Genomic DNA, 27,820 nt, shown 5'->3' on the forward strand with positions numbered 1-27,820 from the left:
CGCTATCTCCGGGCTCAGCCACTGCACATGGCCCCGCTCCAGCTTCCCCCTCCTGTGCAGCTGCTCCCACAGGCCTCAGTCCACCTCCTGAGACTCTGTGTGCAACGTTGCCAGCTCAGACTTCTGACCCTGCAGCACGCCAACCTCGAGCTGGAAGGCCCGCTCCAGCTTCCTCCTCTCCTCTGCAAAGGCCCTTTTCATCACCTCCATTTCCCTCTCGTGGTCATTAACCTGAGGAGAGACGCATGAGTGATGTCGACTGGGGGCCCCCAAACACAATTCACTTGACGAATCAAGGCTGCCGGACCCAGCATCCAAACAGTGGGTGGCCCATCTTCAACAGGCTGCCGGGGCCCGTGAAAGACTCCCCATGGCTTGTGTGGCCGCCTGCTTCCGTCACTTCCTATAACCTCCGCTGCAGCCTTGCGGGGAGGCCCTGCAGGTGCAGAAAGGAGGCTGGAGGCCGCAGGAGGAGGGCTGAGGGGAGCAACACCCTCCACGAGGCCTGGAAGTCAAGGCCACAGCAGGAACCCAGGGGCAGGACCACCCCACTGCCGTGGTGACGTCTAGCAAGTCATGGGCACCATTCCTCCACAAAACCCACCACAACCGAGTGACAGAGCAAGAGACACCTTCACCCAACAAGACAGGCTTGGCCAGGGCGGCCTAGGAGCCCCTGTGTGCTAAATGGCTTCAGTCGTGTCCAACTCTGTGCGACCCTGTGGACTGTAGCCCACCATGCTCCTTTGTCCATGGGATTCTCCAAATAAGTAGACGGGAGTGGTTGTCATGCTCTCCTCCAAGGGATCTTCCCAACCCAGGGATCAAACCTGCAGCTCTTATGTCTCCTGTACTGGCGACATACTCCTCTTTTCCACTAGCGCCACCTGGGGAGCCACTGGTGTGGGGCAATCCCAGGAACTACCATTCTGCTCCCAGAATCTGCTTCAGCTGCAACAGAGCCAGGGGCTGTGACTTCCCAGCGCAGGGCAAACAGGGAGGTCTGGCCTCTGCACCGGCCTCTGGACATGGGGAGGGACCCTGCTCCCTCCTGTTATTAGCTACTCCTTCCGTCCTGCCTCCTTCCGAAGGGGGTGGAGGCAGAAAGTCAAGGTCATGCACATTCCCTGCACACCTCTGTCCTGCTGAGCATGCTCACTATGGGCAGATGTGTACGCAGTTGCGTCTCAGCAGCAGGAAGTTCCCCGATCTCTGTGGCCTCGCTCAGTCCCCTGACTTTGGTCTCCAGCTGGATCTTGAGTTCTTGGTAATGCTCCTTCAGCTCCTCCAACGTGATCTCTGTTTTTATACTCATTGGGGCGGAATTACCCACGAACGTGACGGTGCCTGAAAATAAGATGACATGTCCATTGATGTTCTGCCCAGGACACCACGGGACCCGATCCAACCTCCAAGCCGACCCTGGAGGAAGCACAGCCTTCCGTGGGCCCTTTCTAACAGAGGAAGGTGGCACTGGTGCTCAGAGGCCACGGGCCGGGAACTGTCTGCTGTGCCAAGTTCTCCAAGTTGGCATTTTTACAGATCAGCATTTCGAGTCTTTGCCAGAATACAGGTCACTCAAAGGTAGAAACAGGGAGGAGGCCTCCTGCCAGATCTGTGAGGCTATACGGGGCCCATGCCTACCCCTTTGACCACAGCAGGCACACAGAGGGGCAGGGACCACAGGAAAATGTGACCAGGGCTCAGACAGCACTTCGGGACGAGGCATGACAAAGCCATGTCTTCAAGCTCTGTTTTAGCTTCCTCCTTTTTTCAGAGGCCCTCGCCACTCACTGTTACATCACATAAAGCACGAGGGGGTCTCAAAGAAAATGTCACGCAAACTAAGCTGTCATGGACTGAGGCTCCGACAGATCGTAGGGAGGGGATGGGAGATACACCTGGTCCCGAAGATCCTCCCCAACAGCAACATCACCTGACTTTACAGCTCGTCGCAAAGAGGTGCCCGTGGACCCACAGCACTTGCGGCCAGCCCTTCTGGGCCCAGGTGACCCCACGCCATGCGTGGTAGGGGGCACACTGAAGGCTTGATTCACAATGCGAGTGTGGCCACTGCTGGGGTTTCATCTATGCCGGAGGATGGGCTCGAAAGTGAAAGGAGCAGACACATCCTGACCTCTTGCCTGCGCTTTTCAGTTCCCAAATTGTTTTCCATGAAAAAGTGGGACAGACTTGGCAACATCTGGCCGAGAGAACTCGGGATAAGCATCTTAGGAAAGAGAGTATCCCATTGCCCTGACAACAGGAAGCTGCCGCCTGGGTCAGGAGTGGCCCCGTGGTTGGATGCAGGGCCACCCCGGCCTCCACCACCCACGTGACCCCTGCACCACAGCGCTGCTGTCCTGACCGCCCCTCCTCCCTAGAAGGGGCTGATAGACGCTCTGCAGCCAGATGGGGACGAGGGGAAGAGAAAAGGCTCCAGCTGCAAGAGTGCTCTGGCTGCGTCGGCGTCAACAGGAAGCTCGGGGCTCCCTCCGGTGCTACGACCCAGAGCCTTCTGGCCACCGCACCTGAGACGTAGGTCCTGGCTCTCAACAAGGGCCACACACTCCTTGCAGCCTAGGCCAGTCCAGGGAAAAAGACCATCGCCCCCTTCCCTGTGGCCACATGGGCCCCTGACACTCATCGAGGGATGCGATGACATCAGCCACACGCCAACAAGCCCTGGCTGAGGGCAGCAGAGCTGTGGCTCGGGGGCCAGCAGAGTCCACTGCTGCAGGTGCAGGTGAGGGCCTCCCTGAGTGACCAGGTGCACAGCAGACCCACCCTTCTTCCCTCAGAGGCCCCGAGGAAAGCTGACACGGGCTGCCCTTGCCAAAGCCATCACAGGCCGTCCCCCATCACCCCCGCCCATATCTCCTTCCATCCCCCCTGCCTTAGGAGGCTCACAGGGGACACACCTGCCCTGAGGTCACAGCAAGGTCATCGTAACCTTCACCACTTACTCTGTCCAAGCAGTAGGACCTTCATCTTCCTCCATCTCCCTTGGGGCTCTGGGTTGCCGAAACCCCTGGCCTCAGATAGGATCTTTCTCCCACACCAGTGGTCCGAAGGACTTGTGACACCCTGGGCAGTGGGCTGGCCCACCACCCCGTCCCCAGGGCAGGAGCACGCGACCCACCACCTCCCAGCAGATCCACCATCTCCAAGCACCCAGCGCCTACCTGCCGTCCCATGTCCCGGCGGCAGGCAGCCATGCTGACTTGGGGCCGTCTGTGCCTGCAGGCCTTCCAGGGCGGCCTGCAGCTCGTCGTTGCGGTCCTGCAGGTCCTGTGGGCAGAGCCAGACAATTCCTCCAGACACTGCAGCCACCAGGCCCAGGAGCGGGGCACGGGACCGGCGCCCGGGGAACAGTTTAGGCCCCAGCAGAGCAGGTCCCGACTTCCAGGATGGGGCACCGACACTACACCCGGGCACCGAACAGCTCCAGAAGCGACAAGGAGCGAGAGTCATTTCCCAACGTCTTATGCCTGGCACCACCTTCCATCACTGGATACACAGAAGGGACCCAGGGGGAAAAAAGTGCAGTGAAAGTGAGACACGGAGAAAATAGAGAGACCTTTTAACACCTGAAATCACAAGAGTTTGGGGGAATATGCTCATAAGGGGTAGGGGAGATTCAGGGGAACGGGAGACTTAAGAGGAAGGGTCTCTGGGACCTTCCTGGTGGTGCAGCGGTTAGGACTGAGTGCTTTCCCTGCAGGGGACTTGGGTTTGCTCCCTGGTTAGGGAACTAAGATCCTGCAAGCTGCATAGCACAGAGGGAAAAATAAAAGAGAAAGGGTTTCGTTTGTAACAAGCATCATTTATCCAAAGAATCAAATATAACTCAACAAGCCCACTTGGTCACTTGGCTTTTACAGGCCAGTGTTGAGGAACAGAGAAGTCACATCTGCAGGGCCTCTGGCCACTCTTTAGCTAAATGGTTCTATACTTGTCTCCATTTTATAGAACGCAGTTCCATGCAGAAGTTTTTTTTTTTTTTTTTTTTTTTTTTTAAGAAAAGTTGCTTTCTTTGAAGAAAAAACTTTTTGTAAGGTATAAGAGTCATTGATTTACTCAAATTTCCTCATTCTACAAAAGAAGTAACAAAGCCAATGGCCTTCTTACTGAGTCCTATGCCAGCTACTTCCTCAGATTAAGAGAAAACACACAGATTTTGAACTATAACAGAGACAAAATGAATATGTAAATCCTTCTTATATAATTAAACAACGTTTGTGGCATGGCATGACACTACTTTCTAACTAAATCATGTGCTTTAAATGCAAAAATAAGAATAAATCAATATCAAACTCCTATCTGTAGCAGTCGATACAGTTAATTTAGAAAGGATAAATATTTTTTAAAAATAGGTCAGGGGACTTGAAGGAGAAAATCTTTATTTGAGTCAAGCAGGCCAAAACTGAAGAGATTCATCCTTAAAAGGATGTTCATTTTCTCCAGATGAAAACTGGTTAACTAAAATCAGTCAAGAATGAATTATCCACATTTTGGGTTATTTAGAACAAAATTTAAAACACACAACAGATCTCTCTTTACTGTCTAGTATACTTCTATCCAAGCTCTCATCATTAGTTGGTATATGCAAAAAGTATGAGTGTAATCTCGGTTATAATCTAAATCTGGTGAGAAATTACAGTTGAACTTCATTTCCTCAGCCTTAAGTTTCAAGGGGAGGACTTATATTCCTACCCTCCGTATGAGAAGAGAGGAGATTTATCTAACAGGTGCGTTTGGGACAAGGAACTAAGAAGTGCTTGCTTGGTTCCAAATCTCTTCTTTGAAAAGAGGTTATGTGCCCACAGCACCGTGAACTTGGGTTCTGCAGCAGGCAGCCTGCCCCTGGGATGGGGGTCAAGCATTTGCTTCCTCCTCTTAGGCCTGCGTGGGCAAGTATCTGACGTGGGATGAAGTCTCTGGAGGCCCGCAGTGACTGCACAGCTAAAGCACATCCTCCAGGTTGACGGCTCTCAAGTACTAAGACCCAACGTAGCTCCAGTGCTATCGAAGAAATCTTAGACTGCTCTTCTATGATGGCGAGAAGCCAAATGAGAAAACAGGTTAAGACTGCATTTAACAAGGGCTACTTTTCTCTGCATCACCAACATCATGAAAACACCATCAAAACCATAAACCCGTGTGCACTGACTGAAATGGATATTTTAATCACAATGATTACACAACGGAAACTAGTTGCAATTTAAAGACTCCCCGTCATTGCTATCTCAGTCATCATTCAGCCAGGTGATGTCAAGACAGGGACAAAAGTGAGCTTCATTTACAAGTTTTAAATATTTGTTTTAACTACTAACTTAGAAACATTCTACAACTGCTCGGCAAGATATGTTTCAGAAATGTAAATCAAAATTCTGTAAGTAAAATAGCAATTAAAGATGTGCTCTTATATAAGAAAATAACAAAAAAATGTTAACCTAAAACCAGAAATTAATCTTTTGATTAAGTATTACAAGTTTGTTTAATTCATAAAAAAGGATTTATCTTGGATTCCTTCAAATAAAAAACATCCATATGTTGTTAGTGTTTAGATGCCAGTCAATCACTTATGCTTAGGGGTAGAAAAACCATGGTGGGAGCAGCAGAACCTGGAAATGATTGTGAACCACTGCCAAAGTGAAATCAATTAGAAAGTTAATCAAACTTATGAAAGTATACTTTCGGTTACTAGACAATAAGATTTCATTTCTAAAGTAGAATTTCAATGCAGCTTTTCGAGAAATTTAAGATTTTAAGAAGTATCTCTTAAAAATGAGACATCTAGGACAAAAAAATCATTAAATGTCTCCTTGATGATCACAGTTGATTATGGTTTTTAACTTAGGATGCATAAGTCAAAAAACAAACAAACAAACAAACCACAACTCAGAAGTTCACCAAATTAAAAACAAGGATCATTTATATCACAAATCTGAAACCCAATGAAAAGAATAGAACTAACCTTGGTCAAGTAAGTCTCCATGCTGTTATTTGAAGGGCGTGGAATTGAGGTAGAAAACCCTACGTTCACTCTTGAAATAAGATTTGCATTGAACCCTGAAATAGGACTGAAAATTCCAACAGAAGAGGGCTCCAGGACTGGCCTCCAGCTAAGAGGGTTGAAAAAAGATCCATTCTGCTGTTTCTCCACCTCAAGTTTAGTGCTCATCTCTGCCAGCCTCTCATTAGTCCTGGGGAAGATGGAAAGCACCAATTTCATTCATGTTTCCCTAAATGATTGGCATTTTTAAAGTTGTCGTATAGTAAATGGAATTCTCATTAAACTGTTTGAACACTGAAGACACAGAGCAGACCTCCTGTAATCAATGACAGTTGTAATCCTGTTCTAAATAAGTACCCATGCGTCTGGGGCTCCTCAAGTAACAAATCACAGCTGGGAGAGAGAAAGGGCATCAGAGAGAAAGGGAGGTGGCCTCACAGTGACACTTCCTGCCTCTGGGACACACCTGCCTCCAGGAAACAGTTCAGGGATGAAGAAACACACTATCCCACAAAGCCATTTTCAAGTGCTTCCTTTCACCACCCTTGTACATACATTTCACTCATAACCTCTGAGAAATTAAGCATTTGGCTCTGAGGTATCACCTAGAGACACAGTCTCAAGGGGGGGATGAGAAAGTCAATGGGTGAGACAGAAGAGAGCTAAAACAGCCCCAGGAACAATGACAAGTATCCCGTGCTTTTCCAAAGTTCACTTTATGTTACTTCACTTCTACGAAGCACCTCTGATGGTCCAAAAAAACCAATAAAGATCTGGAGACAATTTCTGGTCTCATTTAAAAAGCCAAAAATCTAAACAGTGTTCAGTGTACGTTTTACAGGGAGAGGCATCGCGCTCCCCAAGCAGGGAGACCGGCCCCACCGAGCTCCTTCCCCGGAAGCCACAGCCCACATCCCAGCATCAAGTCTCCACAGCCCTGAACCCTGTCTGAGCACCTGTGCTTCCCTTGTGCATATTCACTTTAGGCATCAACTAGCAGAACGTGCCCTCAGGGACCTGCTTCTTTGCTGTATGCTGTTTTGGCTTAGGCTTCCTAGGAATGCTCTGCTTTCAGACAGTGGGGAAACCTGGACTAGGCACTGCAGGTGCGATCTGCCCTTTCCATTCCCCACACATCCCCTCAGTCAGGTCACTACATTGCTTTTAGCCACTTTGTGATTTACCCTGCCTTTAATCCATGTGTTAATTTCCCCCTATTTCATAAGTATGCTTTGACATAGCGTGGAAAAACTTGATACAGTACTAATAGTTTGTCTTCAGGCGCCCCCTTAGCAGTGACCATCTAGTTAGCTTTCACTTCCTACTAATCTCATGTACCCCACTCTGTAACAATTAGGGTTTAGAGACAAATTAATGAACTAAATTTAGTTTTTGTGATTCTGTGTTTTGACTTACTTGTCTAGTTTATCTTGCAATGACTTTCTAACTTCACATTCTACTAGGTAGAGTTGCTTATATTTTTCCAACTCTCCTTTATTAGAATCTTCTTGCAAAGTTTTCATTTTGGAAAGTTCAGATTCCAAGTCTTTAATTCTGAGGTCCATCTGTTGAGATCCAGCCTGTGTCTAAGGAACATTGAAAAAGATAACAGTTTTAATATAATCATTAACCTGGAAAATTATACTTGTTCCCTTTAGTTTTGAGTCAGTGATTCAGAGAGTGATTTTAAAGGTGGGAAAAAAAAAAAAAAGAGCAGGGGTTTAAAACAATTATCGTCAATGTGAAGTGAATTAAATCTGAATTATAAAATTAAAGTGGAATCACTGTTATAGTAGTACTTATATAATCTGATAATTCAAAGAATAAGAGGATCAACTTAAAATTTTAAAAGCTGAACAAGACAATTTAAGAATAATTCAAGAGGATGGTGCCAGTTTTAAACCACAATTTTTTCTTTTCTTCCTAATGGTCTTGTTTTATACCAATTGGTCTTCTAAGTAAAAGGATTCTCTACTGAGAATCATTCTGATAGGTCAATTTAGTGATAACTGTGATGGAAACTGAAATATTTAAAGGGAAAACAAGTGTCCCCTTCCTTCCAGGAATCTACAAACTAACTGCTCTAAGAGAGGTAGTTCAGTTCAGTTCAGTCACTCAGTCGTGTCCGACTCTCCGCGACCCCATGAATCACAGCACGCCAGACCTCCCTGTCCATCACCAACTCCCGGAGTTCACTCAACTCATGTCCAAAGAGTTGGTGATGCCATCCAGCCAACTCATTCTCTGTTGTCCCCTTCTCCTCCCGCCCCCAAAAGGGAGGTAGAGGAAACACATAAACTGTATACATCCAAAATGTAATTTACAGTGAAAGTGAATTCAAGCACATGACAGATCAACAAATTAACCTACAAAAACAGGTTGACTTCTTTTAATTTCTCTAAGAGATTCTGTCTCTCTCTTTCTTCAATCTCCTGTTGTTACTGCTCTACTGGACTGTGTTCTATCATATTCATTTCTATATGACTTTTGAGGGTCACAACTTCTTGCTCCAACTTCTTTTCCTTCTCTCTAGTTCTTTACATTTCTTTTGCATTAGCTTCATAGATAATAACTCCTGTTGAAAAACTTGATTTTTTGCATCCAGGTGCAGACATTTTGAAGATGCAGTTTCCAGCTCTGCTGGAAGACCATCAGTCTTCAAGAATAAAATGATACCGTTTGCTAATGAAGAAAGTAGACTGAGCACAGCCTAACCCAAACCCAGGATCAAATAAATAACGATGGTATCTGTATTGTAGAATGTAGGACCAGGGATTACTCAGAGGATCAAGAAAGAAGTTCAAACCACCAAGAGTCACAAAATATACTCTTCACTGTCATCTTTGGCACACAGCAATTGCACTTGATTTTACACTCTTTTATTGTTCTACAATAATATTTTTCTCTCTTTCCTCATAAAGTGAGTCCAAGTCACCTCTCAGCAGAATATCTCTTACTCCTTCCCCCATCTTAATGTCCCAGGATTTTAAAGAAGTTTGAGGGATACTGCATTGAGTTATCAAGGGTTAAGTTAATAAAGAAGACTGTGAGAAGACTCTAAGTAATAAATCTCATAAATATGGATTCTAATCCCATAAGCCTCTGAAGTACAAAGACTTTTTGCTAATTTGAATTGCATGCCAAAGAGAAATTATTTGCAAAGTGAAAGAAATCCTATTTCCTAACAGTTTATAGAGATGATCAGTTTTCTGAACAGCAACAACAAAAAATGCCTCATTCCTGTAATCCTCTGTTACTGTCCATTTATGCAAGACAAGTGCTGTGCATATCAATAAATATTCCCTGTTACACCGATGTATACTTAGCCAAGATTCCCCCTCACGGAAGAAATGTCAACAGTGTAAAATTAGCGGCTAAACTGTTCCTCAGAGACTAGGTAACAAGGGCTGATGTGAAAAGGCTCAATGAGAGCTGGACAGTCAGGAAAGCTCCATGAAGGAGGAGAGACTGGGCACCAGGTCAACTGTAAAGACAGAAAGGACAGTCTGAGCAAGGGCCAGGAAAAGGTGAAATCAGCCAGCTAACTCTGAGGATAAGATTCAACCACAGGGAAATAAAAACATGTCCACACAGAATCACGTAAATCAGTGTTCACAACAGCATTATTACTAGCCCCGAAGTGGAAACAACCCAAAGCTCCATCAAGTGGCTAAATGGCTTAACTTACTGCTGACAACCAACAGAAATGGAAGAACTGATGCATGCTATCACATGGATGAACTGTGAAAACATGACGTCAAATGAGAAAAGCTAATCCCAAAGGAGCACAGACTGCATGATTCCATTTATATAAAATACCAAGAACAGGCATGTCTACAGAGACAGATATGAGACTGGGGGTTGCCCGGGGCTGAGGGAGATGGGAGGCCACGGGTGGTGGCTAAGGGATGCAGGGTTTCTTTTAAGGAGTGATGGAAATGCTCTAAAATTGACTGTGGTCACAGGTTACACCTCTCTAGACTAATAGATACTGAACTACACATGTTGAGTGGGTGAATTCTATGATATGTCAATCATATCTCAATAGCTTTTCAAAAAAAAAATCCAATGGCAGGATCCAGATAATCTTCTTAATTCTCTAGTTTGGATGTATGTATTCTACACCATCTGAGTGCCTCCATGCTTTTACCATATATTCAAAATGAAAAGGAAAGAAGGCAGTGCCTAAACTTCAACTGGTTTGTATAATACCCTTTCTGCACAAGTTATTCTGAAATCCATGAAATAAATATATACAGAACTCTACAGCCATCCACAAAAGGGAAGATGAGAAATGATACTTTTCCTGAACGTTCCATTAAACTCCTATTATCCTTTGATTTTTATCTGGCTTGCCTCATCATGGTAATGCAGCTACCACTTAAAAAAGTATTGTTTCAAAGAAAAAAAAAAGCTCTCAACTTGTGTGAGCAATGAGGCACAATTCTCAAGTTTCCTAAGGGTAAAAAATATGAGAAAAAAATAATATAATGCAAATGGCAGGATGAAAGTCAGAGTTTAAGAAACGAGTGCATTATAAAGATAAGAAAAGTGTAGTAAATTACTTGTAACAAAAATACAGAAGACAGCTGACCATGAAAATGGGTGTCCTAAACCACTTTATCCTACATATTAACTGTCAGCATGTTCAATTTCATACACACCTGACTTGTGGGTTGACGGAGTTGTAGTAGTTTAACATTGTTCTTTAGATCCTGGGCTGCAGCTTCTAAGTGAGCACAGTAACATGCCAGGACTTTCAGTGACGCCTCCAACATAGACTGCTTTCCCACAGTGTCAGCCAGCTCTTGCTGAAGTTGTCTCACAACTGCCTAGGAAGATGCTCTGTCACTGAGTTTATCAAGTCACTCTACTATTATGTTAATGGAGAACTCCAACAGGTGTACTTTGAAAATTATCACCACAGACAGCAACTCACCTTCTTTTTCCTCCTCACTGAATGTGGTTACAGACACAAAGGGGCCATCCTCCAGCGTTCCTGATATTAAGTTACTCAGACAAAGGATGCGGCCCCACTGTCAACGTCCTGCCCCTCCCAATATGTCTGCAGAGCTTCACCACCTCGTGTCCAGCGAGAAATGAGTGTGTAGGTGGGACAAGTGGTGGAAAATTTTCCACACTGTGGAAACATTTTCCCTCTTTTTTTTTTTTTTTATTAGTAGCTGTGATTAACTCAGAGATCGTCACATATTCCAACCAGTGCTCAGATCTTTCAAACAGATTCCCACCTCAGCAGAAAAATGAGGCCATTTCCTTGTTGCTTATCTACTTTATATCTAGTAGTATGTCTATGTTAATCCCAAACTCCTAATTTTTCCCTCCTCCCCACCTTTGCCCTTGGCTAAACTTGAGGCCCTCCTGGAGAGCACAGGGAACTCTACTCAATATTCTGTAGTCACCTACCTGGAAAAAGGAACTGAAAAAGAATGGATATATGTGTATGTATAATTGAATCAATTTCCTGTGCAACTGAAACCAACACAAAATTGTAAATCAACTATATTTCAGTATACAAGGAAAATGAAATATAAACATTGAGGCTGCTCCCATGGCCTTCAAGCAGCCTTGATAACCTGACCTCCACCTGCCTCCAGACCTCGGCCCCTCAACCCTCTCCCTGACTCACTCCATTCCTGCTGCTCATGAATCCTGCCACCCTTCATTTTCAGAGGACACACTTGGATTCAAATGGTAGTAACTGATTCTTAAAATGAGAATTATGACCAAATTGTAAAAATGTTCTAGTTCAGTTCAGTCATTCAGTCGTGTCCGACTCTTTGCGACCCCACAAATCACAGCATGCCAGGCCTCCCTGTCTATCACCAACTCCTGGAGTTCACTCAAACTCATGTCCATCGAGTCAGTGATGCCATCCAGCCATCTCATTCTCCGTCGTCCCCTGCTCCTACTGCCCCCAATCCCTCCCAGCATCAGAGTCTTTTTCAGTGAGTCCACTCTTTGCATGAGGTGGCCAAAGTATTGGAGTTTCAGCTTTAGCATCAGTCATTCCAGTGAACACCCAGGAATGATAGCAGTGGGAAGATTAAATCAAGAATAGTTTTGCTAAAGCTCACCCTCTGAGTCCCAAATTATGAGTTAATGATAAGCAGATACATCTGAAGAGTTGAGAGGCTTTAAGAATAAATGATTCAAGGCTGAAATGTTTCCCACATTAACTCAAATTGACCTGAATTAAAATAAAATTGTACCAACAAATATAACAAAAAGCTATGAAGCCAAAGTAAGAGATATAAAATATAGCCTGGGGGAAACCTGGAATTGACTGTCAAGATAATCCATGTAACTGAAACTTAATTTGGAAATATTCATTTCAGGTTTGAGCATTTCATTTACCTGCTTCATCATGATACTGACATGTGGCAACATAAAGATTAAAATTATTACCTTAATAGTAAAAGAGTAAATTGCTAATATCTATGTTAGCAATTTAGAACTGAATCTCTTAACATTTCATAAACGACACGATGTCCCTACTCAAAGTGAAGCATTTCTTCGGTCTAATTTTTATTTGCTGGATACAAGGTATGCTTTTAGGCTGGTTGAGAGATCATAGATTCACAGCCTGTGTATTTTTTATATTCAACTAGATTCAACATTTCACCAGAATCAAGAATCACTTTGAACTTTCTTTCAGGAAGGCTGAGAATTATTTCTCCTTCTGGATACTCACTTCTCCTTCTGCTTTCTCGTTTTCGTACTGATCCATTCTCTCTTTTAAATGATTCCATTCTTTGAGTAACTCCCTGTTTCTTTCCTCCAGCATCAGACCTCATTTCTCACGTTCGGCCAGAAGCTTTCTCATGATCTGCTGAAACTGGTCTTGGATGCTGATGACCTCTTCTCTTTCCTGTCGGCTCGTTTCGTGCATCATCCAGCTGTTGTCGGAGCAAGATGTTTTCACTCTGGAGTTGACATAATCTCTCCTCTAAGGATTCCTGCTTTCCAAGGTATGTATTCACTTTGCCTTGCTCGTTCGGATACATGTGTTCAGTTTCCTGCTTTCGACACTCTGCTTGACTTAGGATTCTCTGAACACGTTCTAACATCAAAGTCTTTTCTCAAAGATCATCTTTCATGTGATGCAGCTTGATTTTCAGCTTATTGAACTTACTTTCCGCTGTAGATCGCTGCTGGGAAAGCATCTCGTTGTTATCTTTTAGATGAGCCACATCGGACTTCATTTTGTCCTGCAAGCATAACCACTCTTCCTTTGCTCTCTGGAAGGCAAGTTCCAGATCTCTTTTTGATGTCTCACCTTGCTCATGATCGTGTAAAGCAGTAGCCAGTCTAGAACGGTAGGATTTCACTTCCGTTTCCAGCCTTTGTTTGCTTTCTTCATTCTCCAGCTTCGAGTTTAGCTTTGTATTCTCTGCTCTCAGAGCATTAAGCTGGCCTGTATAGTGGGATATAGTCTTTGTTAACATTCCCTCATGCAGTTTTATTGCCTTTTGAAGATCCTCATAGTTTACTTTGAGCATTTCAATGTACTCCAAATAGTTCTCTTCCTTTTCCCGGTGCTGATTTTTCAGTGCATCTCTTTCCAGTCTTAGAACAGCAATTTCATCCTGCAGCATGTGGTTTTTGTGCAACAGGTCTTTTGCTTCTTCACAACTATCCGAAACCTGAGTGAAACAAAGGAGATTTTTAGCTAGTACTCAATAAAGTGACATTTCATGATCTCCTCTGAAATGAAAGACTAACCTCTATGTTTATACAATGAAAAGACTGCACCAAGGGTGTCTCCAACAGGAAAAAATCAGGTTCAACACAATCCTCAGACTTTATACAAGCAGAAATTCCCAAAGGTTCAAAAATTTAATGGATGACAATGAATCCACCAAAGTCACAAAGAAATCCCAAGAGACTTTTCAAGAAGCTCCGAACTGGAGAGGTTTCCTCTCTGAACTATAACAAACTCAGAAGGCTTAAAATGAAAGATTCATAGATCTGACTACACTTAGCAATTGCATCTGATGTGGAATATTTATATAATGGAAAACTAGCAAGCCATAAAAAAGAATGAAATAATGCGATTTGCAACAACAGGGATGGACCTAGACACTATCACCCTAAGTGATGTAAGTCATTCAAAGACAAGTATATCATACTGCTTATATGTAGAATCTAAAATGAACCTATTCACACAGCAGCAAGAGACTCATAGACACAGAAAACAAACTTATGGTGATCACAGGGGAAAGCGGGGTAGGGGAAGGGATACATTAGGTTCTTGGGATTAACATATACACACTAGTAGAGATAAAATAACCAACAGACATCTACTGTACAACATAAGGAACGACACTTAATATTCTGCAAGAAGAATCTGAAAAGGAATATGTGTGTACGTGTGAGTGTGTGTGTGAGTGAGTGTGCATGTGTATTAGTCACTCAGTCATGTCCGACTCTTTGCGACCCCACAGACTATAGCCTGCCAGGCTCCTCTGTCCACTGAATTTCCCAGGCAAGAATACTGGAGTGGGTAGCCATTTCCTTCTCCAGGCTGCTGCTAAGTCGCTTCAGTCGTGTCTGACTCTGTGCGACCCCAGAGATGGCAGCCCACCAGGCTCCCCCGTCCCTGGGATTCTCCAGGCAAGAACACTGGAGTGGGTTGCCATTTTCTTCTCCAATGCGTGAAAGTGAAAAGTGAAAGTGAAGTCGCTCAGTTGTGTCAGACTCTTAGAGACTCCATGGACTGCAGCCTACCAGGCTGCTCCATCCATGGGATTTTCCGGGCAAGAGTACTGGAGTGGGTTGCCATTGCCTTCTCCACCTTCTCCAGGGATCCTCCCAACCCAAGGATTGAACCCAGGTCTCCTGCATTGCAGGCAGATTCTTTACAGTCTGAGCCAGCAGGGAAGCCCCATTTATATAATATACACACACATATCCATATATCTCTGAATCACTGTGCTGTACACCTGAAACTAACAGAATATTGTTAATCAACTATAATTCAATAAACAGCACCACTTGCTAGGTTTATAAACACTGCATCCAATACCTCCTATACAGCTACTTCACAGTAAGAGGCTTAACTCTGTATAAATAGACTAAATTTTGTACAAGCAGTTTTTCCTTGAGAATATGCTACCTTCTAACTTTTTAACAGGCAATTAGAAGAATTACACCTATTGAAAACTGTACTAAGCAGCACTTCTACAAACATCACTTAACTCATTAGTTGTAATGATTCTGGAAAGGAAAGAGTTAAACATATGAGGAAGCTGCAGCCTTTCTGCCAGGTCTGTGGACTCTACTAGTCCTCTTACATCCAACCACGTGTCTCTAGGACAAACACATCAATACAAAACAAGCCTCCTATTTCCTTCATGGTACAGACACTAATGGTAAATAAGGTAAAATTTAGATAGCTCTTAGAAAACTGAGATTATTTGCTGCTGCAATAACTTTCATTATCTCTCCATGTTTAAAATATTAAGATGGGGAAAATACAATGAAAAACCCTTAATAACTATCACTAAATATATATTATGCATATCTATCACTGTTTTCAAAAGTTCCCTGTACTGAAATAGGACAATCACAGAGCACAGTGCTCATTTTCTCACAAGTATTAAAATGACATCCAAAATGTGGTCTCTGAATTGCCTATAGTTTCCTCCTTACCATCAGGGGAAGTGATAAACTAACCTAATAAGCAGCTGAGGAAGTGAAATCATTACCAAAACCCAGAATATCTATTATTAGTAGCAAGATTTCCCCCTCCTTGGTGTGTGTGTGGGGGGGCACTTTTATAAGTTTATTCTAAAGAAACAACTTTTTAAAGTGTTCAAAAGTGTTTTCATAACAGATTGCGCAGTTTTTACAAAATGAAAACTACGTGACGTGAAAAGGTCGTTGATAGGGTATTGGTTAAAGAAATGACAGTGGAGCCAAGAACGGACTCTGATTTAGACACTGAAGGTGACAACGTGCATGGAGTGACAGACATGTTCACCCAAAAGCAGAGGGACTTTGTCAGGTAATGTAGTTGATGGTGGACCACACATGGTCTTCCTTGCCTAAACCACCATCAGGGTCCCAGCTCCTCCGAGAGAGTCACAAAAGATTTGAGATCAATTTCTATGGAACATATTAAAGGCCTCTTCTTGGATGAGGCCATCGTATGTCACTACCTGACTGCTCTAGACAAATGGATTTGAATGACAAACACTACTTTCCCGAGCTCTTCGCTAGAGCTTTTCATTGTGGGAGATCTGTTGCTAGGACCTCGGGGACGGGACCCAGTCCGTATTTGAGAGGGACATCGAGTGTGGGAGCAAATTCCTCTGCTCTGAGATGCCCCTCGAGAACCCTGCAGAATGAAGGACAACCGACTTCGAGTGTCTGGTTTCTACCAAATGCTGGAAAAAAATCCCTGCACCTCTCGAGGATGCCAGTTAACACCTGTCCCTGAGGACTTTACTGTGAGGGAGAAGCCAGCTGGGAAAGTTGGAGCCAGTTCTGAGCTGTTCATGGGGCAGGTGGACTGGAGGACTGAAGGGCACAGAGGGAGGGGGGTCCACGACCCTCAGCCACCTGCCAGATTGAAGGCCAGAGGCAACCTGATGTAAAATTAGGAACGATGGATCCCCCCAGTGCCCCTTCTCTTCCAGACTTATTTACTCACGAATGGTCCGTCAAGGCTGAAGGATATGTTGCCTGAGGTGGGCTGAGAGCTTAACCTCCAGTTTCGAGACCATTCTCAACCCTGTGGTTTCTCCGTTATCTATTCTGTGAGCTACTGACATGACCTCTTCCTCCCTCTGCTTGAAAAAGTGCACCCAGCATGTCAGGATCATACAATTCTTATTTCCGGCCTTGTTACTTTTGGAATTTTGAATTTCTTTTGGTTTTAACAAGTAACCTAAAATTTCCTATAACACTAAACGAAATGAGACTAAATAAATGGTACAATAAATAAAGTGGTATTTCTTAAAAAGGGGGATATTATAAATAATACTGATGAAATAGTGTTAGAAATTTGAAATTTTCACCAAAGGTTTCTCTACCTGATTCAGATTATTTCTCTCAGTCTTCAGTTTCATTTCCACTGCTTGGAAAGTGAGTTCTAGGTGCTGTTTCACTTCAACTACTTTACTATATTCGTCTTCTTTCCTTCTTAAGTGCTCCCTCTCTTTTTCATATGACATATCGGCATTTCTTCTAGTCTCTTCTTCTTGCTTTAAGGTGACTCTGCAAAATTTAAAGCTCTTCTTAGAAAATCATGAGATTATTCACTGCTGCAATAGTTTTTGTTCCCTCTTCACAGTGTTTAAAATAGTAAACGTAGGGGGAATACAATGAAAAACACTTAATAATCATCACTGTGTTCAGACAGAGGGTTAAGAATAAAACTGCACAGAATTTTGTTTTCATCTTCTCTTGAGAAAAATGGCTACTTCATACATCTGCGGGTGGGAATGTAAAGTAATATAAACCTTCCTAAGAATAGTTTAGAAATATAGATCACAGACCTTTTTAAAATTCTCATACTTTAACCAAATAATACGATATTATTAAAGAAAATGTATTCAAAATAATTAGAAAGGTAGAAATGAATTTATAGAAAAGGTGTTCCTCGCAGTATTAAACAGAAAACAGAAAAGTGAAAAACAACTGAAAGTCAATTTGGTAAATATTTAATGGGGTTTCCATTATGGTAGACTTCTGTATGGTCATGAAAATGATTTGGAAAAATATACATTAAGTCATTAGAAGCATTCACTATTAAGAACCTGCTATATTATTTCCAAGAATTTCACACTCCAAAATACTAGTGACACTTTCTCCCCTGTAAAATCCGAGAGGATAAGTTATTCCTTATAACACGTCTACGTCTCTGCAGTATTAAAGAAAACAGCAGTTCAAATATTTCTTTAAAAGCGAGATGTACAGTACCTCAAGTTGATGAGCTCTTGTTTCCGTTCTACTTTCTGATGGTCTGACTGTGATTTCACTTCTTGTGTTTCTTTTGTTCGGAGCCCACGAACCTGACTTTTCATTTTTTAAAATTCTCCTCTAAGTAGTTCAGAGTGGCTTCTTTGGCTTCTTTGAAAAGCTACTAATCTTTCATGCGAAAGAATTGTATCCTGAGTTTTGAACAAGCTAACAGAATCTGCATGATGAAGAAAACAAAGATAGAAACAAACAAACAAAAAATTGATGTGAGTAATTTTTGAGTATAAAGGACTGTGCCTTTCGCGTTCACACATCCACGCACTGAACAAGTATTAAGTGTCTATAATGTGGAAGACATTATTCTAAGCTCAGCAGATAAAACAGATGCCCCAGCTCCTGTTTAGCTTGAAGTCTAGTAGAAGAGAAAGACAAATAAAATAATTATGAACTCAGATAGATACTCTATGAAGAGAGAGTTCTATGATCACATAACAGAACTTGACATAGATTGGGTCCAGGAAAGACTTTCCTGGGGAAGAGATGTCACACTGAGAAATGAAGGATGAGCAGGAAGTAGTAAGTAGAGTAGGAAGAACAACACTGTGGACAGTCTCCAGCTGCTGTACGTTGCTAACCAAGACAGAGTGAACAGCTACTGATTGACCTTCCTGAGGGGAGCGAGCAAAAACAACACCAAAGACAAAATACATTAAACAATGATTTTCATGACAAAGGACTTCAGGGAATGAAAGACAATGATCCTGGAAACACATGAGGATAGCCTAAGGAATGCCCCAGCTCACTGCCTGGAGAGAATTTCCAGGCCCCAACAAGGGGAGAAGGAACAGAAGCTGAGTCAGCCAGACTCCCTGACAAGAGGTGATGAAGCTGACAGTCTGGTGAAACCAAAGTGGGCAGAGATCACAGAACAGACCTGAGGAGAGGAGAGAGTGGGACAGAGAGAAAAAGGACCCTGGAGATCTGAGGAGGAGCCCCTCGGATATTCAGCAGAGCAACGAACAGCGTCCATCTGGGAGAAACCACCTGAGACCAGGGAGAAACCATCTGAAAAGACTATAGGAGCTTGTGACTGGTGCTCACTCAGTCCTAGGAATTCCATCTATTCTCATGAGTCAGGCTGGAAAAACTTCTTAAAGTAGAATGAATGGGGTAGTCAGTAAGGTCTTGGCTCCAAGGCAGGAAATAATCAGCCCTAGCCCCAGCCCCAGGGTCCCTCTGGATGCACCTAACAAATCAGAAGAAGCAAGAGCACAGAAGGATCTCTGGAAAACTCTAAATATTTGGAAACAAAATCACATGGATCAAAATAACCCTCGGATCAAAGAGGTAATGAAAAGAAGAATTACAAAGTATTTTGAACTGAAGGAAAATGGGAACGTTAAGACCAGCAGACACTGTAGGAAACTGGCAAGCTGATTCTAACATTCATGTTGAAAGAAGGGTAAAAAATAAAACCAGATGAAGCTAGACAACTATGACCTTTAACCATGCAGCAAACAGAAGCAACACTTGGGTTACATGATGAGACCTGAAGTTTTAAAAATAGTAAATAAATAAAGTTACTGTACAGACCGAGGTTCCTCAAGGTGGAGTGGCAGGGAAGGAAGTTCTGAGATTATTTCAGCTACTCTAGGAGGAAAATGATGCTAATATGACCTTGAGTGAAGGCACAGGAAAGAAGAGTCAGCAGAAGAACAGTGAATGAGAATGGTCATAGGCCTGTGGCTCAGAGTATACACGCACTTTCATGTTCTTTTAATGCAAAACATACTTCTGAGGTGCACAGCACTGTAACAGATCCCTGGCTCTAGAGCAGTACTAGAGAAGATGTGCGTATATCACTACTCTATACACAAACAGGCTTTCTGTTAATATTTGCACTGTGCTCCTACCTTTACACCCCAAGCCAAATGGTTCTACTTGCAACACGGAATTTGTAGAGTAAAGCACGTCATCATCCTCAGAAGACTGAGTTAAGTCATCCAGGTGGTTCACATAATTAATTTGTTCTTTGACCTACACATAAATAATACTGTCTCACAAGGTCCTTAAAATATGTGTAAAATAGATTAAGTGTACAGAGGTGATAAATCTCTTTATCAAAGCAAAAACAGACTTCTTAAAAGAACAGATTTTTATCAAAAGGATAACTTTATCAGTAGTGTTTAAAGTACAGTTCTTTACAACAAAGGAAGATTTTCTATTTTGCCACTCTTCCTTTTACAAAGTATTTTTTACGAGGATAATATTTTTTAAAGTTCATTTTTTTTGTTTGTTTGTTTGTCTTTTTACGATACCTTCTTCTTTTCATATGGTGTTTTTCTCGCAGGCCTAAAAAAACAAATGATTCTTTTCAGGCTAATAGTAAATACTCAAAAATGCAAACAATACCTAAACTTTTCTTTTTTAGATAAGCTCTTTGCATTGGTAAGTAATGTTCTATAAAAGGTTGCAACAGTTAGTAAGAGGAGCATTAAAGGACAAAGAAAATATATCAGTAATAGTAATAAAGCATTATATTTAGATCCAAGGAAAAGGAAAACACAACGTTACTTGAGTTATGTGATAGAAAGCAGTATACCATGGTTTTTCGCACCTGTCATTTTCAATAAGAGCTAATTTTTATGGCAATAAAACCTATCTGGGAGATATTCCTTAAGTCCTTCTAAGAAAGAAACCCATTTTGAATAATCATGATATTAGCTTTTTGAGGACTTCCTAGGCAACTGCTATGCATTATTATAAGCACTTGACGTGTCTTAAAGGCATTTTAATCCTCACAGTCATTCTGAGAGATAGGTATAAGAAGAGATGGAGCACAGAAAGGCTGAAGAACTCGCCCAAGCCCACACAGCACATCACCAACAGACCCAGAATTCAAACCCAGGAAATCTGGCTTCAACACTGCTCTTCCAAAATACGCTGAGAAAGTAATATTGGAAAGTCTTTTCAAGTAACATGATGGTGAATGAATCTATAGCATTATTCCATGTCTAGCTATAACTATAAATAATAATTTCTGAACCTTAAAACGTATTTCTCAAAAAATAAAAAGACCAGATGTAGAAACTCTAATATTTTGGCCACCTCATGCAACGAGTTGACTCACTGGAAAAGACTCTGATGTTGGAGGGATTGGGGGCGGGAGGAGACAGGGACGACAGAGAATGAGATGGCTGGATGGCATCACCGACTCGATGGACATGAGTTTGAGTGAACTCTGGCAGTTGGTGATGCATACGGAGGCCTGGCGTGCTGTGATTCATGGGGTCGCAAAGAGTCAGTCACGACTGAGCGACTGAACTGAACTGAACTGAACTGAGGCAAGTATGGAAATCTACTTTCCATAAAGATTTGTTTTTCGTAAAGAAATTCATCAATATGCGTTCATTCAACCATTCTGCTGTTTCTTCATGCATCTGACATCCACATATTGAGCACACAATATGTGTTAATGACACTCTTAGTACAGGAAGCATGGTTTTGTCATTCAGATCTTTATCATCCAAAAGGAATAATCTGTGAAAGATTGTTAATTTTTTTCTATCTCGTATCAACAAAATTTTCCCCTTTTCCCTGGAATCTATAAACAACTATGAAGTTAATACGATGTGATGTTTCACAGTACCTTACAAAATCATAGGTACTCACGAAGTTACTATCAACTAGAATCATCAAGGAATTATCAAATCCTACTCAGTGTAGCCTAAGTGTTTGTAAATTCACAATTATGTAATTTTTGAAAATCTACATGTGATACAATTAACTTAAGTAGTCATCTGCATATTCAATTATATACGAATATTACACTTCAGAACCAATGAACAAGCCCTTCCCATAAAACTACATATGAGCAGAAGTATTATGTACAATTAGTTTACTGGAATAGTTTCAAGATAATGTCATACAATCAATAAGCTTTTTAATATTAGAAATGCAAGCAAAATTAAATAAACATGTCCTCCGCTGGCTCATTTCCAACAGCATACACACTCTAAAAGCTCACCTCTTAACATAAAACAAGAAACTCCTTTGAATTCCACATTCCTCTTCAATTACCATCCAGTTCTTCATTGCCTGTCCCAATAATATTCCCTACGGAGCTGTTTACGTGTATTCACTACAGTCCAGCTTCCAAGGGGACTCTTCACTGGAATGACTTCCAGCCAAAGTCACTGGTCCTCACCTTAACCTTTCAGCAACTTTCAAGTACAGTTCGTCCACTAGAGTTGAGGAATGTCTTGTCTTGGCCTGTGCACTATATCATGCTGCTCTATTTCAGAAGAAGCACTCAGGGCTAATATTACTTACCCTACAAACAAAGAATTTTTAGAATGTACCTGTCATCATCTTGATTCACTCGGCTTTCATCATTCACATGCAGCAGACCACCAGTCAGTGAATCGGTCTTTTCAGATATTGGTGCAATCACACAGTCTTCTGGGGTCCATTTGTCATTGTTCTTTCTCTTTACTTTCTTCCTGTGCATGCCAGGATCACTACTTTTTAAAAAATTCACAAAAAAGCCAATGTTTTCTAATGATTCAACTGATAAAGAATACAACAACAAGTCTTGAAAAATTCCAACTCTTATCCATCTTAAGTCATTGATTAACTCTCAAAACAGTTATGAAGTACCAACCGTATGCAAGAAAACAAATTCTTCCTTCAAACACAGATATACAATTATACAATATGATATAAGTGTTGACATATGAAAGTCATAAGTGGAATAAGAAGGATTTACAGAAGAAGTGGAAAGAGGAGGTCAGGAGAGAGAGAAAAAGGAGAAAATTATTCTACTTGAAGATTCAAATGCGAGCACAAACATCAGGCACATGGCATGTAGGTTCCAAGGAACCTGGAAGGAAGAGCAAAAAATACACGGAAGAAAGTAGGGAGATGCATCTGGAAAGACATTGAGAACCTCGAGGGTTACAAGGAAAACCTGGAGTCCACTGCCTAAACACCATGACTCTTAGACATGGGAGTTATAATTAAATTTACACTATATTTTTTGTTTTGCTTCTAAATATAGTAATGGTGAATTTAGGCATTTTCCTTGTGGTCCAGTGCTTAGGAGTCCACCTGCGAATACAGGGGGCACCGGTTCAATTCCTTGTCAGGGAAGATCCCACATGCTGCGGTGCAACTAAACCCATGCTGCACAACTACTGAAGCCAGCACCCTAGAGCCCATGCTCAGCATCAAGAGAAGCCACCACAATGAGAAGCCCAAGCACTGCAGCAGCAAAGACCCAGTGCAGCCAAAAGTAAATTGGAAAGAGAATTCAAAGAAAAAAGTAACACTTAATTTAGATAATATTTTAATTGACATGAGGTATGTATACCATGAAAGAAGAAATCGAGGAAATATATGGCCAGAGTGGGGGGGAGTTTACTTTTAAACCACCCACATGATGGGGCGACAAGAGCATCATGGCTGAAAAACAGGGGCCTCATCAGTTCTCCCGCCACCAACAACAATGTGGCCTCCATCCATGGACATACTCAAAGTGCTAGGAGAAAAAAAACCTGCCAACCAAGAGTACTCTATCCAGAAAAGTTGTCTGTCAGAAATGAAGGAGAAATAAAAACTTTCCCAGACAAAGCAAACCTGAGGGAGTTCGTCACCACTAGTCCCGCCTCATAAGAAATGCTGAAAGAAGTCCTCAAACTGCAATGAAAGGATGTTCATTAGTGACACAAAATAAATGTAAATATACAACACACTGCTTAAGGCAAGTATGCAGTCAAATCCAGAATAATACTGTAACATGATAGTATGTTAACAAAGTAACTCTAGTGTTAAGGCTAAAGGACAAGAGTATTAAAAATCACGATATCCCTAGTAAAATATAAAATGTGTAAATCACAAACATTAGTTCAAGTCAGAAATTATTTTTTAGAAGAATAACAAATGACCTGATGTTAAATATTGATACAGGATTACCTATCAAAATCTTCATTCTCCATAGCAGGAAACTCCTGGCTGCTGTTTCTTCCACTCTCATCAGCAGCATCACATTCGTTGTCTGATACTTCCACTTCACTACTTTTGTGTTTCTTTTCTTCTTGAGCCTTTAGTAAAAGTTTAACACTAAGAATAATTCCTACTTCTTTATTATAAAGATCTTTGTTTTCAATTTTATTATTTGCCTCAGCGTTTGCCTTGTATTTAAGTGATAAAAATATTTTTGTGCTTATTTTACCACTTCCAAGTCACTGAAATTTTTGTAAAATCTGCTCCTTTCTGTTTGAAGAAAAGAAACAAAATTTCAAAAATGGTTTTATTCATAAGATGCAATTATTCACATTCAGTCTTCCCCATCTGACTGGCGGAGACAGAGAAATAAAAAGACAAAGACACAAAATCTGTCCTCTTCAGTCTTTACCACCTGGATTTTCCATTAAACAGCCAGATGTGACACCTCAGTGCCTCAGAGACAGAAGGGAAACATTCTTCTTTCTGCTCTAAAGCTATTCTTTTCCCTCTGCCTTTGACAATTCTTTTTTTTCATTTGGATCCGGGAGATAGCAAAAAAGTGATGGTGTTCACTAAAATATATGAACTAAAGTTTACCAAAACACAAGGAGGAGAATGAAATGGAGGAGTTGTTAGTGTGGAATTCTGGCATATAAGTAATGTTTCCCAATTCCACATGCAATAACCTCAAACCTTACAGCTACAGGGTATAGAAATAATTGCATCCTCTTGCCCCACTATTTACCAAAAACAGCAATAAAATTTTAAAAAGTGCAAGGTTTTGTTCAAAGCCCCTAAAGTGGCACTCTCTAGCATTTTATGGCACCAAAAGAAATGATACAATTCTGTAACCTTGAATGTGATAAATTACCAAATGAATTCATCAGATTAACCAGATAAGTTAAAAATGTGACTTTGGCACAGTATTTTTAAATGCCTTAGTTGGGGATAGGGCTCATCTCCCTTTCTTTTAAACAGGAGAATACATAAGAGTTTTTTCTCCTTTTTGTCCTTGTCTATTGTTCAAACTCAGTCAAAGCACCTCTTACACAAAAGAGCAAACAAACAAGTTTAAAAACCTATTACTGAAGAAAGAAAAATCTCACAGCGTCTCAAAACTCAGTTTTCTCCTCTGGAGACAAACACTTAATTTTTTTTTTCTTTTTGCTGAGGGTTTATACTACCTACGGGCTTCCCTGGTGGCTCAAATGTTAAAGAATCCACCTTCAATGTGGGAGATGTGGGTTGGGAAGATTCCCCTGGAGAAGGGAACAGCTACCCACTCTGATAGTCCAAGGACAGAGGAGCCTGGCAGTCTACAGTCCAAGGGCTCACCACGAGTCAGACACAACTGACCAACTTTCTCATACACACACACACACACACACACACACACACACACACACACAACCTATGTGACAAAATTGCACATGTCAGAACTTACTACATTTCAGTAAAACATATAATGGAAAGGTCTGTCTCAAAATAAACATCTGAGAGTGGTGATTAAAGCATATGTGGGAGTACATGTATTTGTTATTAAAAAGATCCTGAAGCAGCCATGCTGGAATTCTAAGTGCCCAGTGACTGTGGAAAGCAGAGAAGATCACACATATTCAACCACAATGAAGAGATTAGAGGGAACACATGTTTATGTCCCTTCTCTCAGTCACTGCTTTCTTCCCATTCTATGGAAATACAACATATTTAATCCAACAGAGTTAAAGAAAAAAAAAAAAAAACTGCAAAACCCTAGCTGATTATACTTCTTAAGCAATTTCCTTGGTGTTTACTCTGGCTCAGAAGACCACAAGGTACACAGCTAAATGAGTTTCCCAGTCCTCATGAAAGACTGACAGAGACAGAATTAGATATTACATTGATTGAATGACAAAAGCCATGAAAACTGTTTCCGAAATTCCTATTATTGAGATGGCAAAAATAATCTATTTCTACACAATTACCTATTTAGATGACTCCACTTTATTCATAAGTGGAAAATCAAATGGACCAGATCATGGAGAAAGAGACAAACAGAAGCAAGAGCAAATGAACTTCTACCTCTTTTGAAAGTTGAATTTTCTTTTTCTAAATCTCTGCACATCCTTCTGTAACTCTTTATTTACATACACTTTGGATGATCTGTGACTTTTTGGTGAAGAATTTTCATTTTCTAATTCGAGTTCCATGCTTTTATCCTTACTAATTATCCACATGCAGTGGCTCTTGGAACCAGTCCTGTATTGGTTTGCTTTTCTGATCAGTATTTGCAACAACAGCAGGAGTACCGTGACTCTTTATTTGAAAAATATGTTTCAACTTCCCAGAACAGACAAGCCACAGACTAGACTGATGTGTCTGTCTGATGTCTAATTTCCGATTAGTAGGATTTTGCCTTGTATTTTGTGACATTTGCATATCGAACACTTGGTCTTCTTTCCCTTCAAATGTAACTACCGGGTCTCCTACTTTTGGATTTTCTATATCATTATAAAAACTCTCCTCAATTTTGATAAACACGTGCTCAATGTCTAGTTGATCATTTTCAATGTCTACTTTATTTTCAGTGAAACAAACTTTGACGATGACCGACAAGCATATCCCACTGACCCAGAATTTACAGACAATGGAAAAAAAATTTCGAGACTGGGTTCTTTTTGTTCAGGAAATGCTTGGAATACTAGAGACGTAGATACTTCAAATGCATCTTTTCCCTCACAATCAAGTATATTATATTAATAGATTTATTTCCTTTGTGTTTACTCCTTTTTTAGGGTTATCACGTAGTGGATCTTCCTCAGGACAAACGGTAATTATGTATTTCTCACAAACTTCACCAAACTTCTGCTTTAACTCATTTGTGAGGGGTTTTAACTTATCTTTCCATTCTCATTTGCCTTCCTTGATACACATTTTCTCATACAGCATTAAACCAGAAACTGAAATTCAGTTTTATATACCTGTTAATGGTTATTTTCATCTCCATCAAGTTTTTCTTGTGCTTCCTCTGATATCATTTCCAAGTCTACTTCTGCTGACAAAGTTGTATGTTTAGTTAAAATTACTTTGAATATTTAGATGAAAGACATAATCTTCATTTAAAACGTAGAACTAAAACATTGTATCAAATGACAGATTCAGTTCAGTTCAGTTCAGTCACTCAGTCGTGTCCGACTCTCCGCGACCCCATGAATCACAGCACGCCAGGCCTCCCTGTCCATCACCAAATCCCGGAGTTCACTCAAACTCATGTCCACAGAGTCGGCGATGCCATCCAGCTATCCCATTCTCGGTCGTCCCCTTCTCCTCCCGCCCCCAACCTTTCCCAGCATCAGAATCTTTTCCAGTGAGTCAGCTCGTCGCATGAGGTGGCCAAAGTATCGCAGCTTCAGCTTTAGCAGCAGTCCTTCCAATGAACACCCAGGATTGATCTCCCTTAGAATGGACTGGTTGGATCTCCTGGCGGTACAAGGGACTCTCAAGAGTCTTCTCCAACACCACAGTTCAAAAGCATCAATTCTTCAGCGATCAGCCTTCTTCACAGTCCAACTCTCACATCCATACTTGACCACAGGAAAAACCATATCCTTGACTAGACGGACCTTGGTTGGCAAAGTAATGTCTCTGCTTTTCAATATACTATCAAGGTTGGTCATAACTTTCCTTCCAAGGAGTAAGCGTCTTTTAATTTCATGGCTGCAAGCAGCATCTGCAGTGATTTTGGAGCCCCCAAAAATAAAGTCTGACACTGTTTCCCCATCTATTTCCCATGCAGTGATGGAAAAAGATGCCATGATCTTCGTTTTCTGAATGTTGAGCTTCAAGCCAAACTTTTCACTCTCCTCTTTC

General features: G+C 41.7%; 1 protein-coding gene, 1 long non-coding RNA gene and 1 pseudogene across 2 annotated transcripts in view; all 3 read right to left on the reverse strand.

Moving 5' to 3' along the window:
- The window catches only part of LOC129536021 (uncharacterized), a 277,600-nt gene that overhangs the window by 157,686 nt on the left and 92,094 nt on the right, over positions 1–27,820 (reverse strand). The window lies entirely within an intron of this gene.
- Positions 2,381–7,584, reverse strand: LOC148773812 (ankyrin repeat domain-containing protein 26-like). Its single transcript, XM_088832506.1, has 4 exons — positions 7,436–7,584; positions 5,981–6,209; positions 3,186–3,291; positions 2,381–2,580 (listed from the first exon to the last, which is right to left on the reverse strand). The coding sequence occupies exons 1-4, from the start codon at positions 7,582–7,584 to the stop codon at positions 2,381–2,383; spliced, it is 684 nt and encodes a 227-aa protein (XP_088688632.1).
- The window catches only part of LOC148773813 (ankyrin repeat domain-containing protein 26-like), a 58,260-nt pseudogene continuing 39,826 nt past the window's right edge, over positions 9,387–27,820 (reverse strand).

The sequence above is a fragment of the Moschus berezovskii genome, chromosome 26, assembly GCF_049115385.1.
Source record: "Moschus berezovskii isolate FMDL1 chromosome 26, NW_MosBer_1.0, whole genome shotgun sequence".
Classification (NCBI taxonomy): Eukaryota; Metazoa; Chordata; class Mammalia; order Artiodactyla; family Moschidae; genus Moschus; species Moschus berezovskii.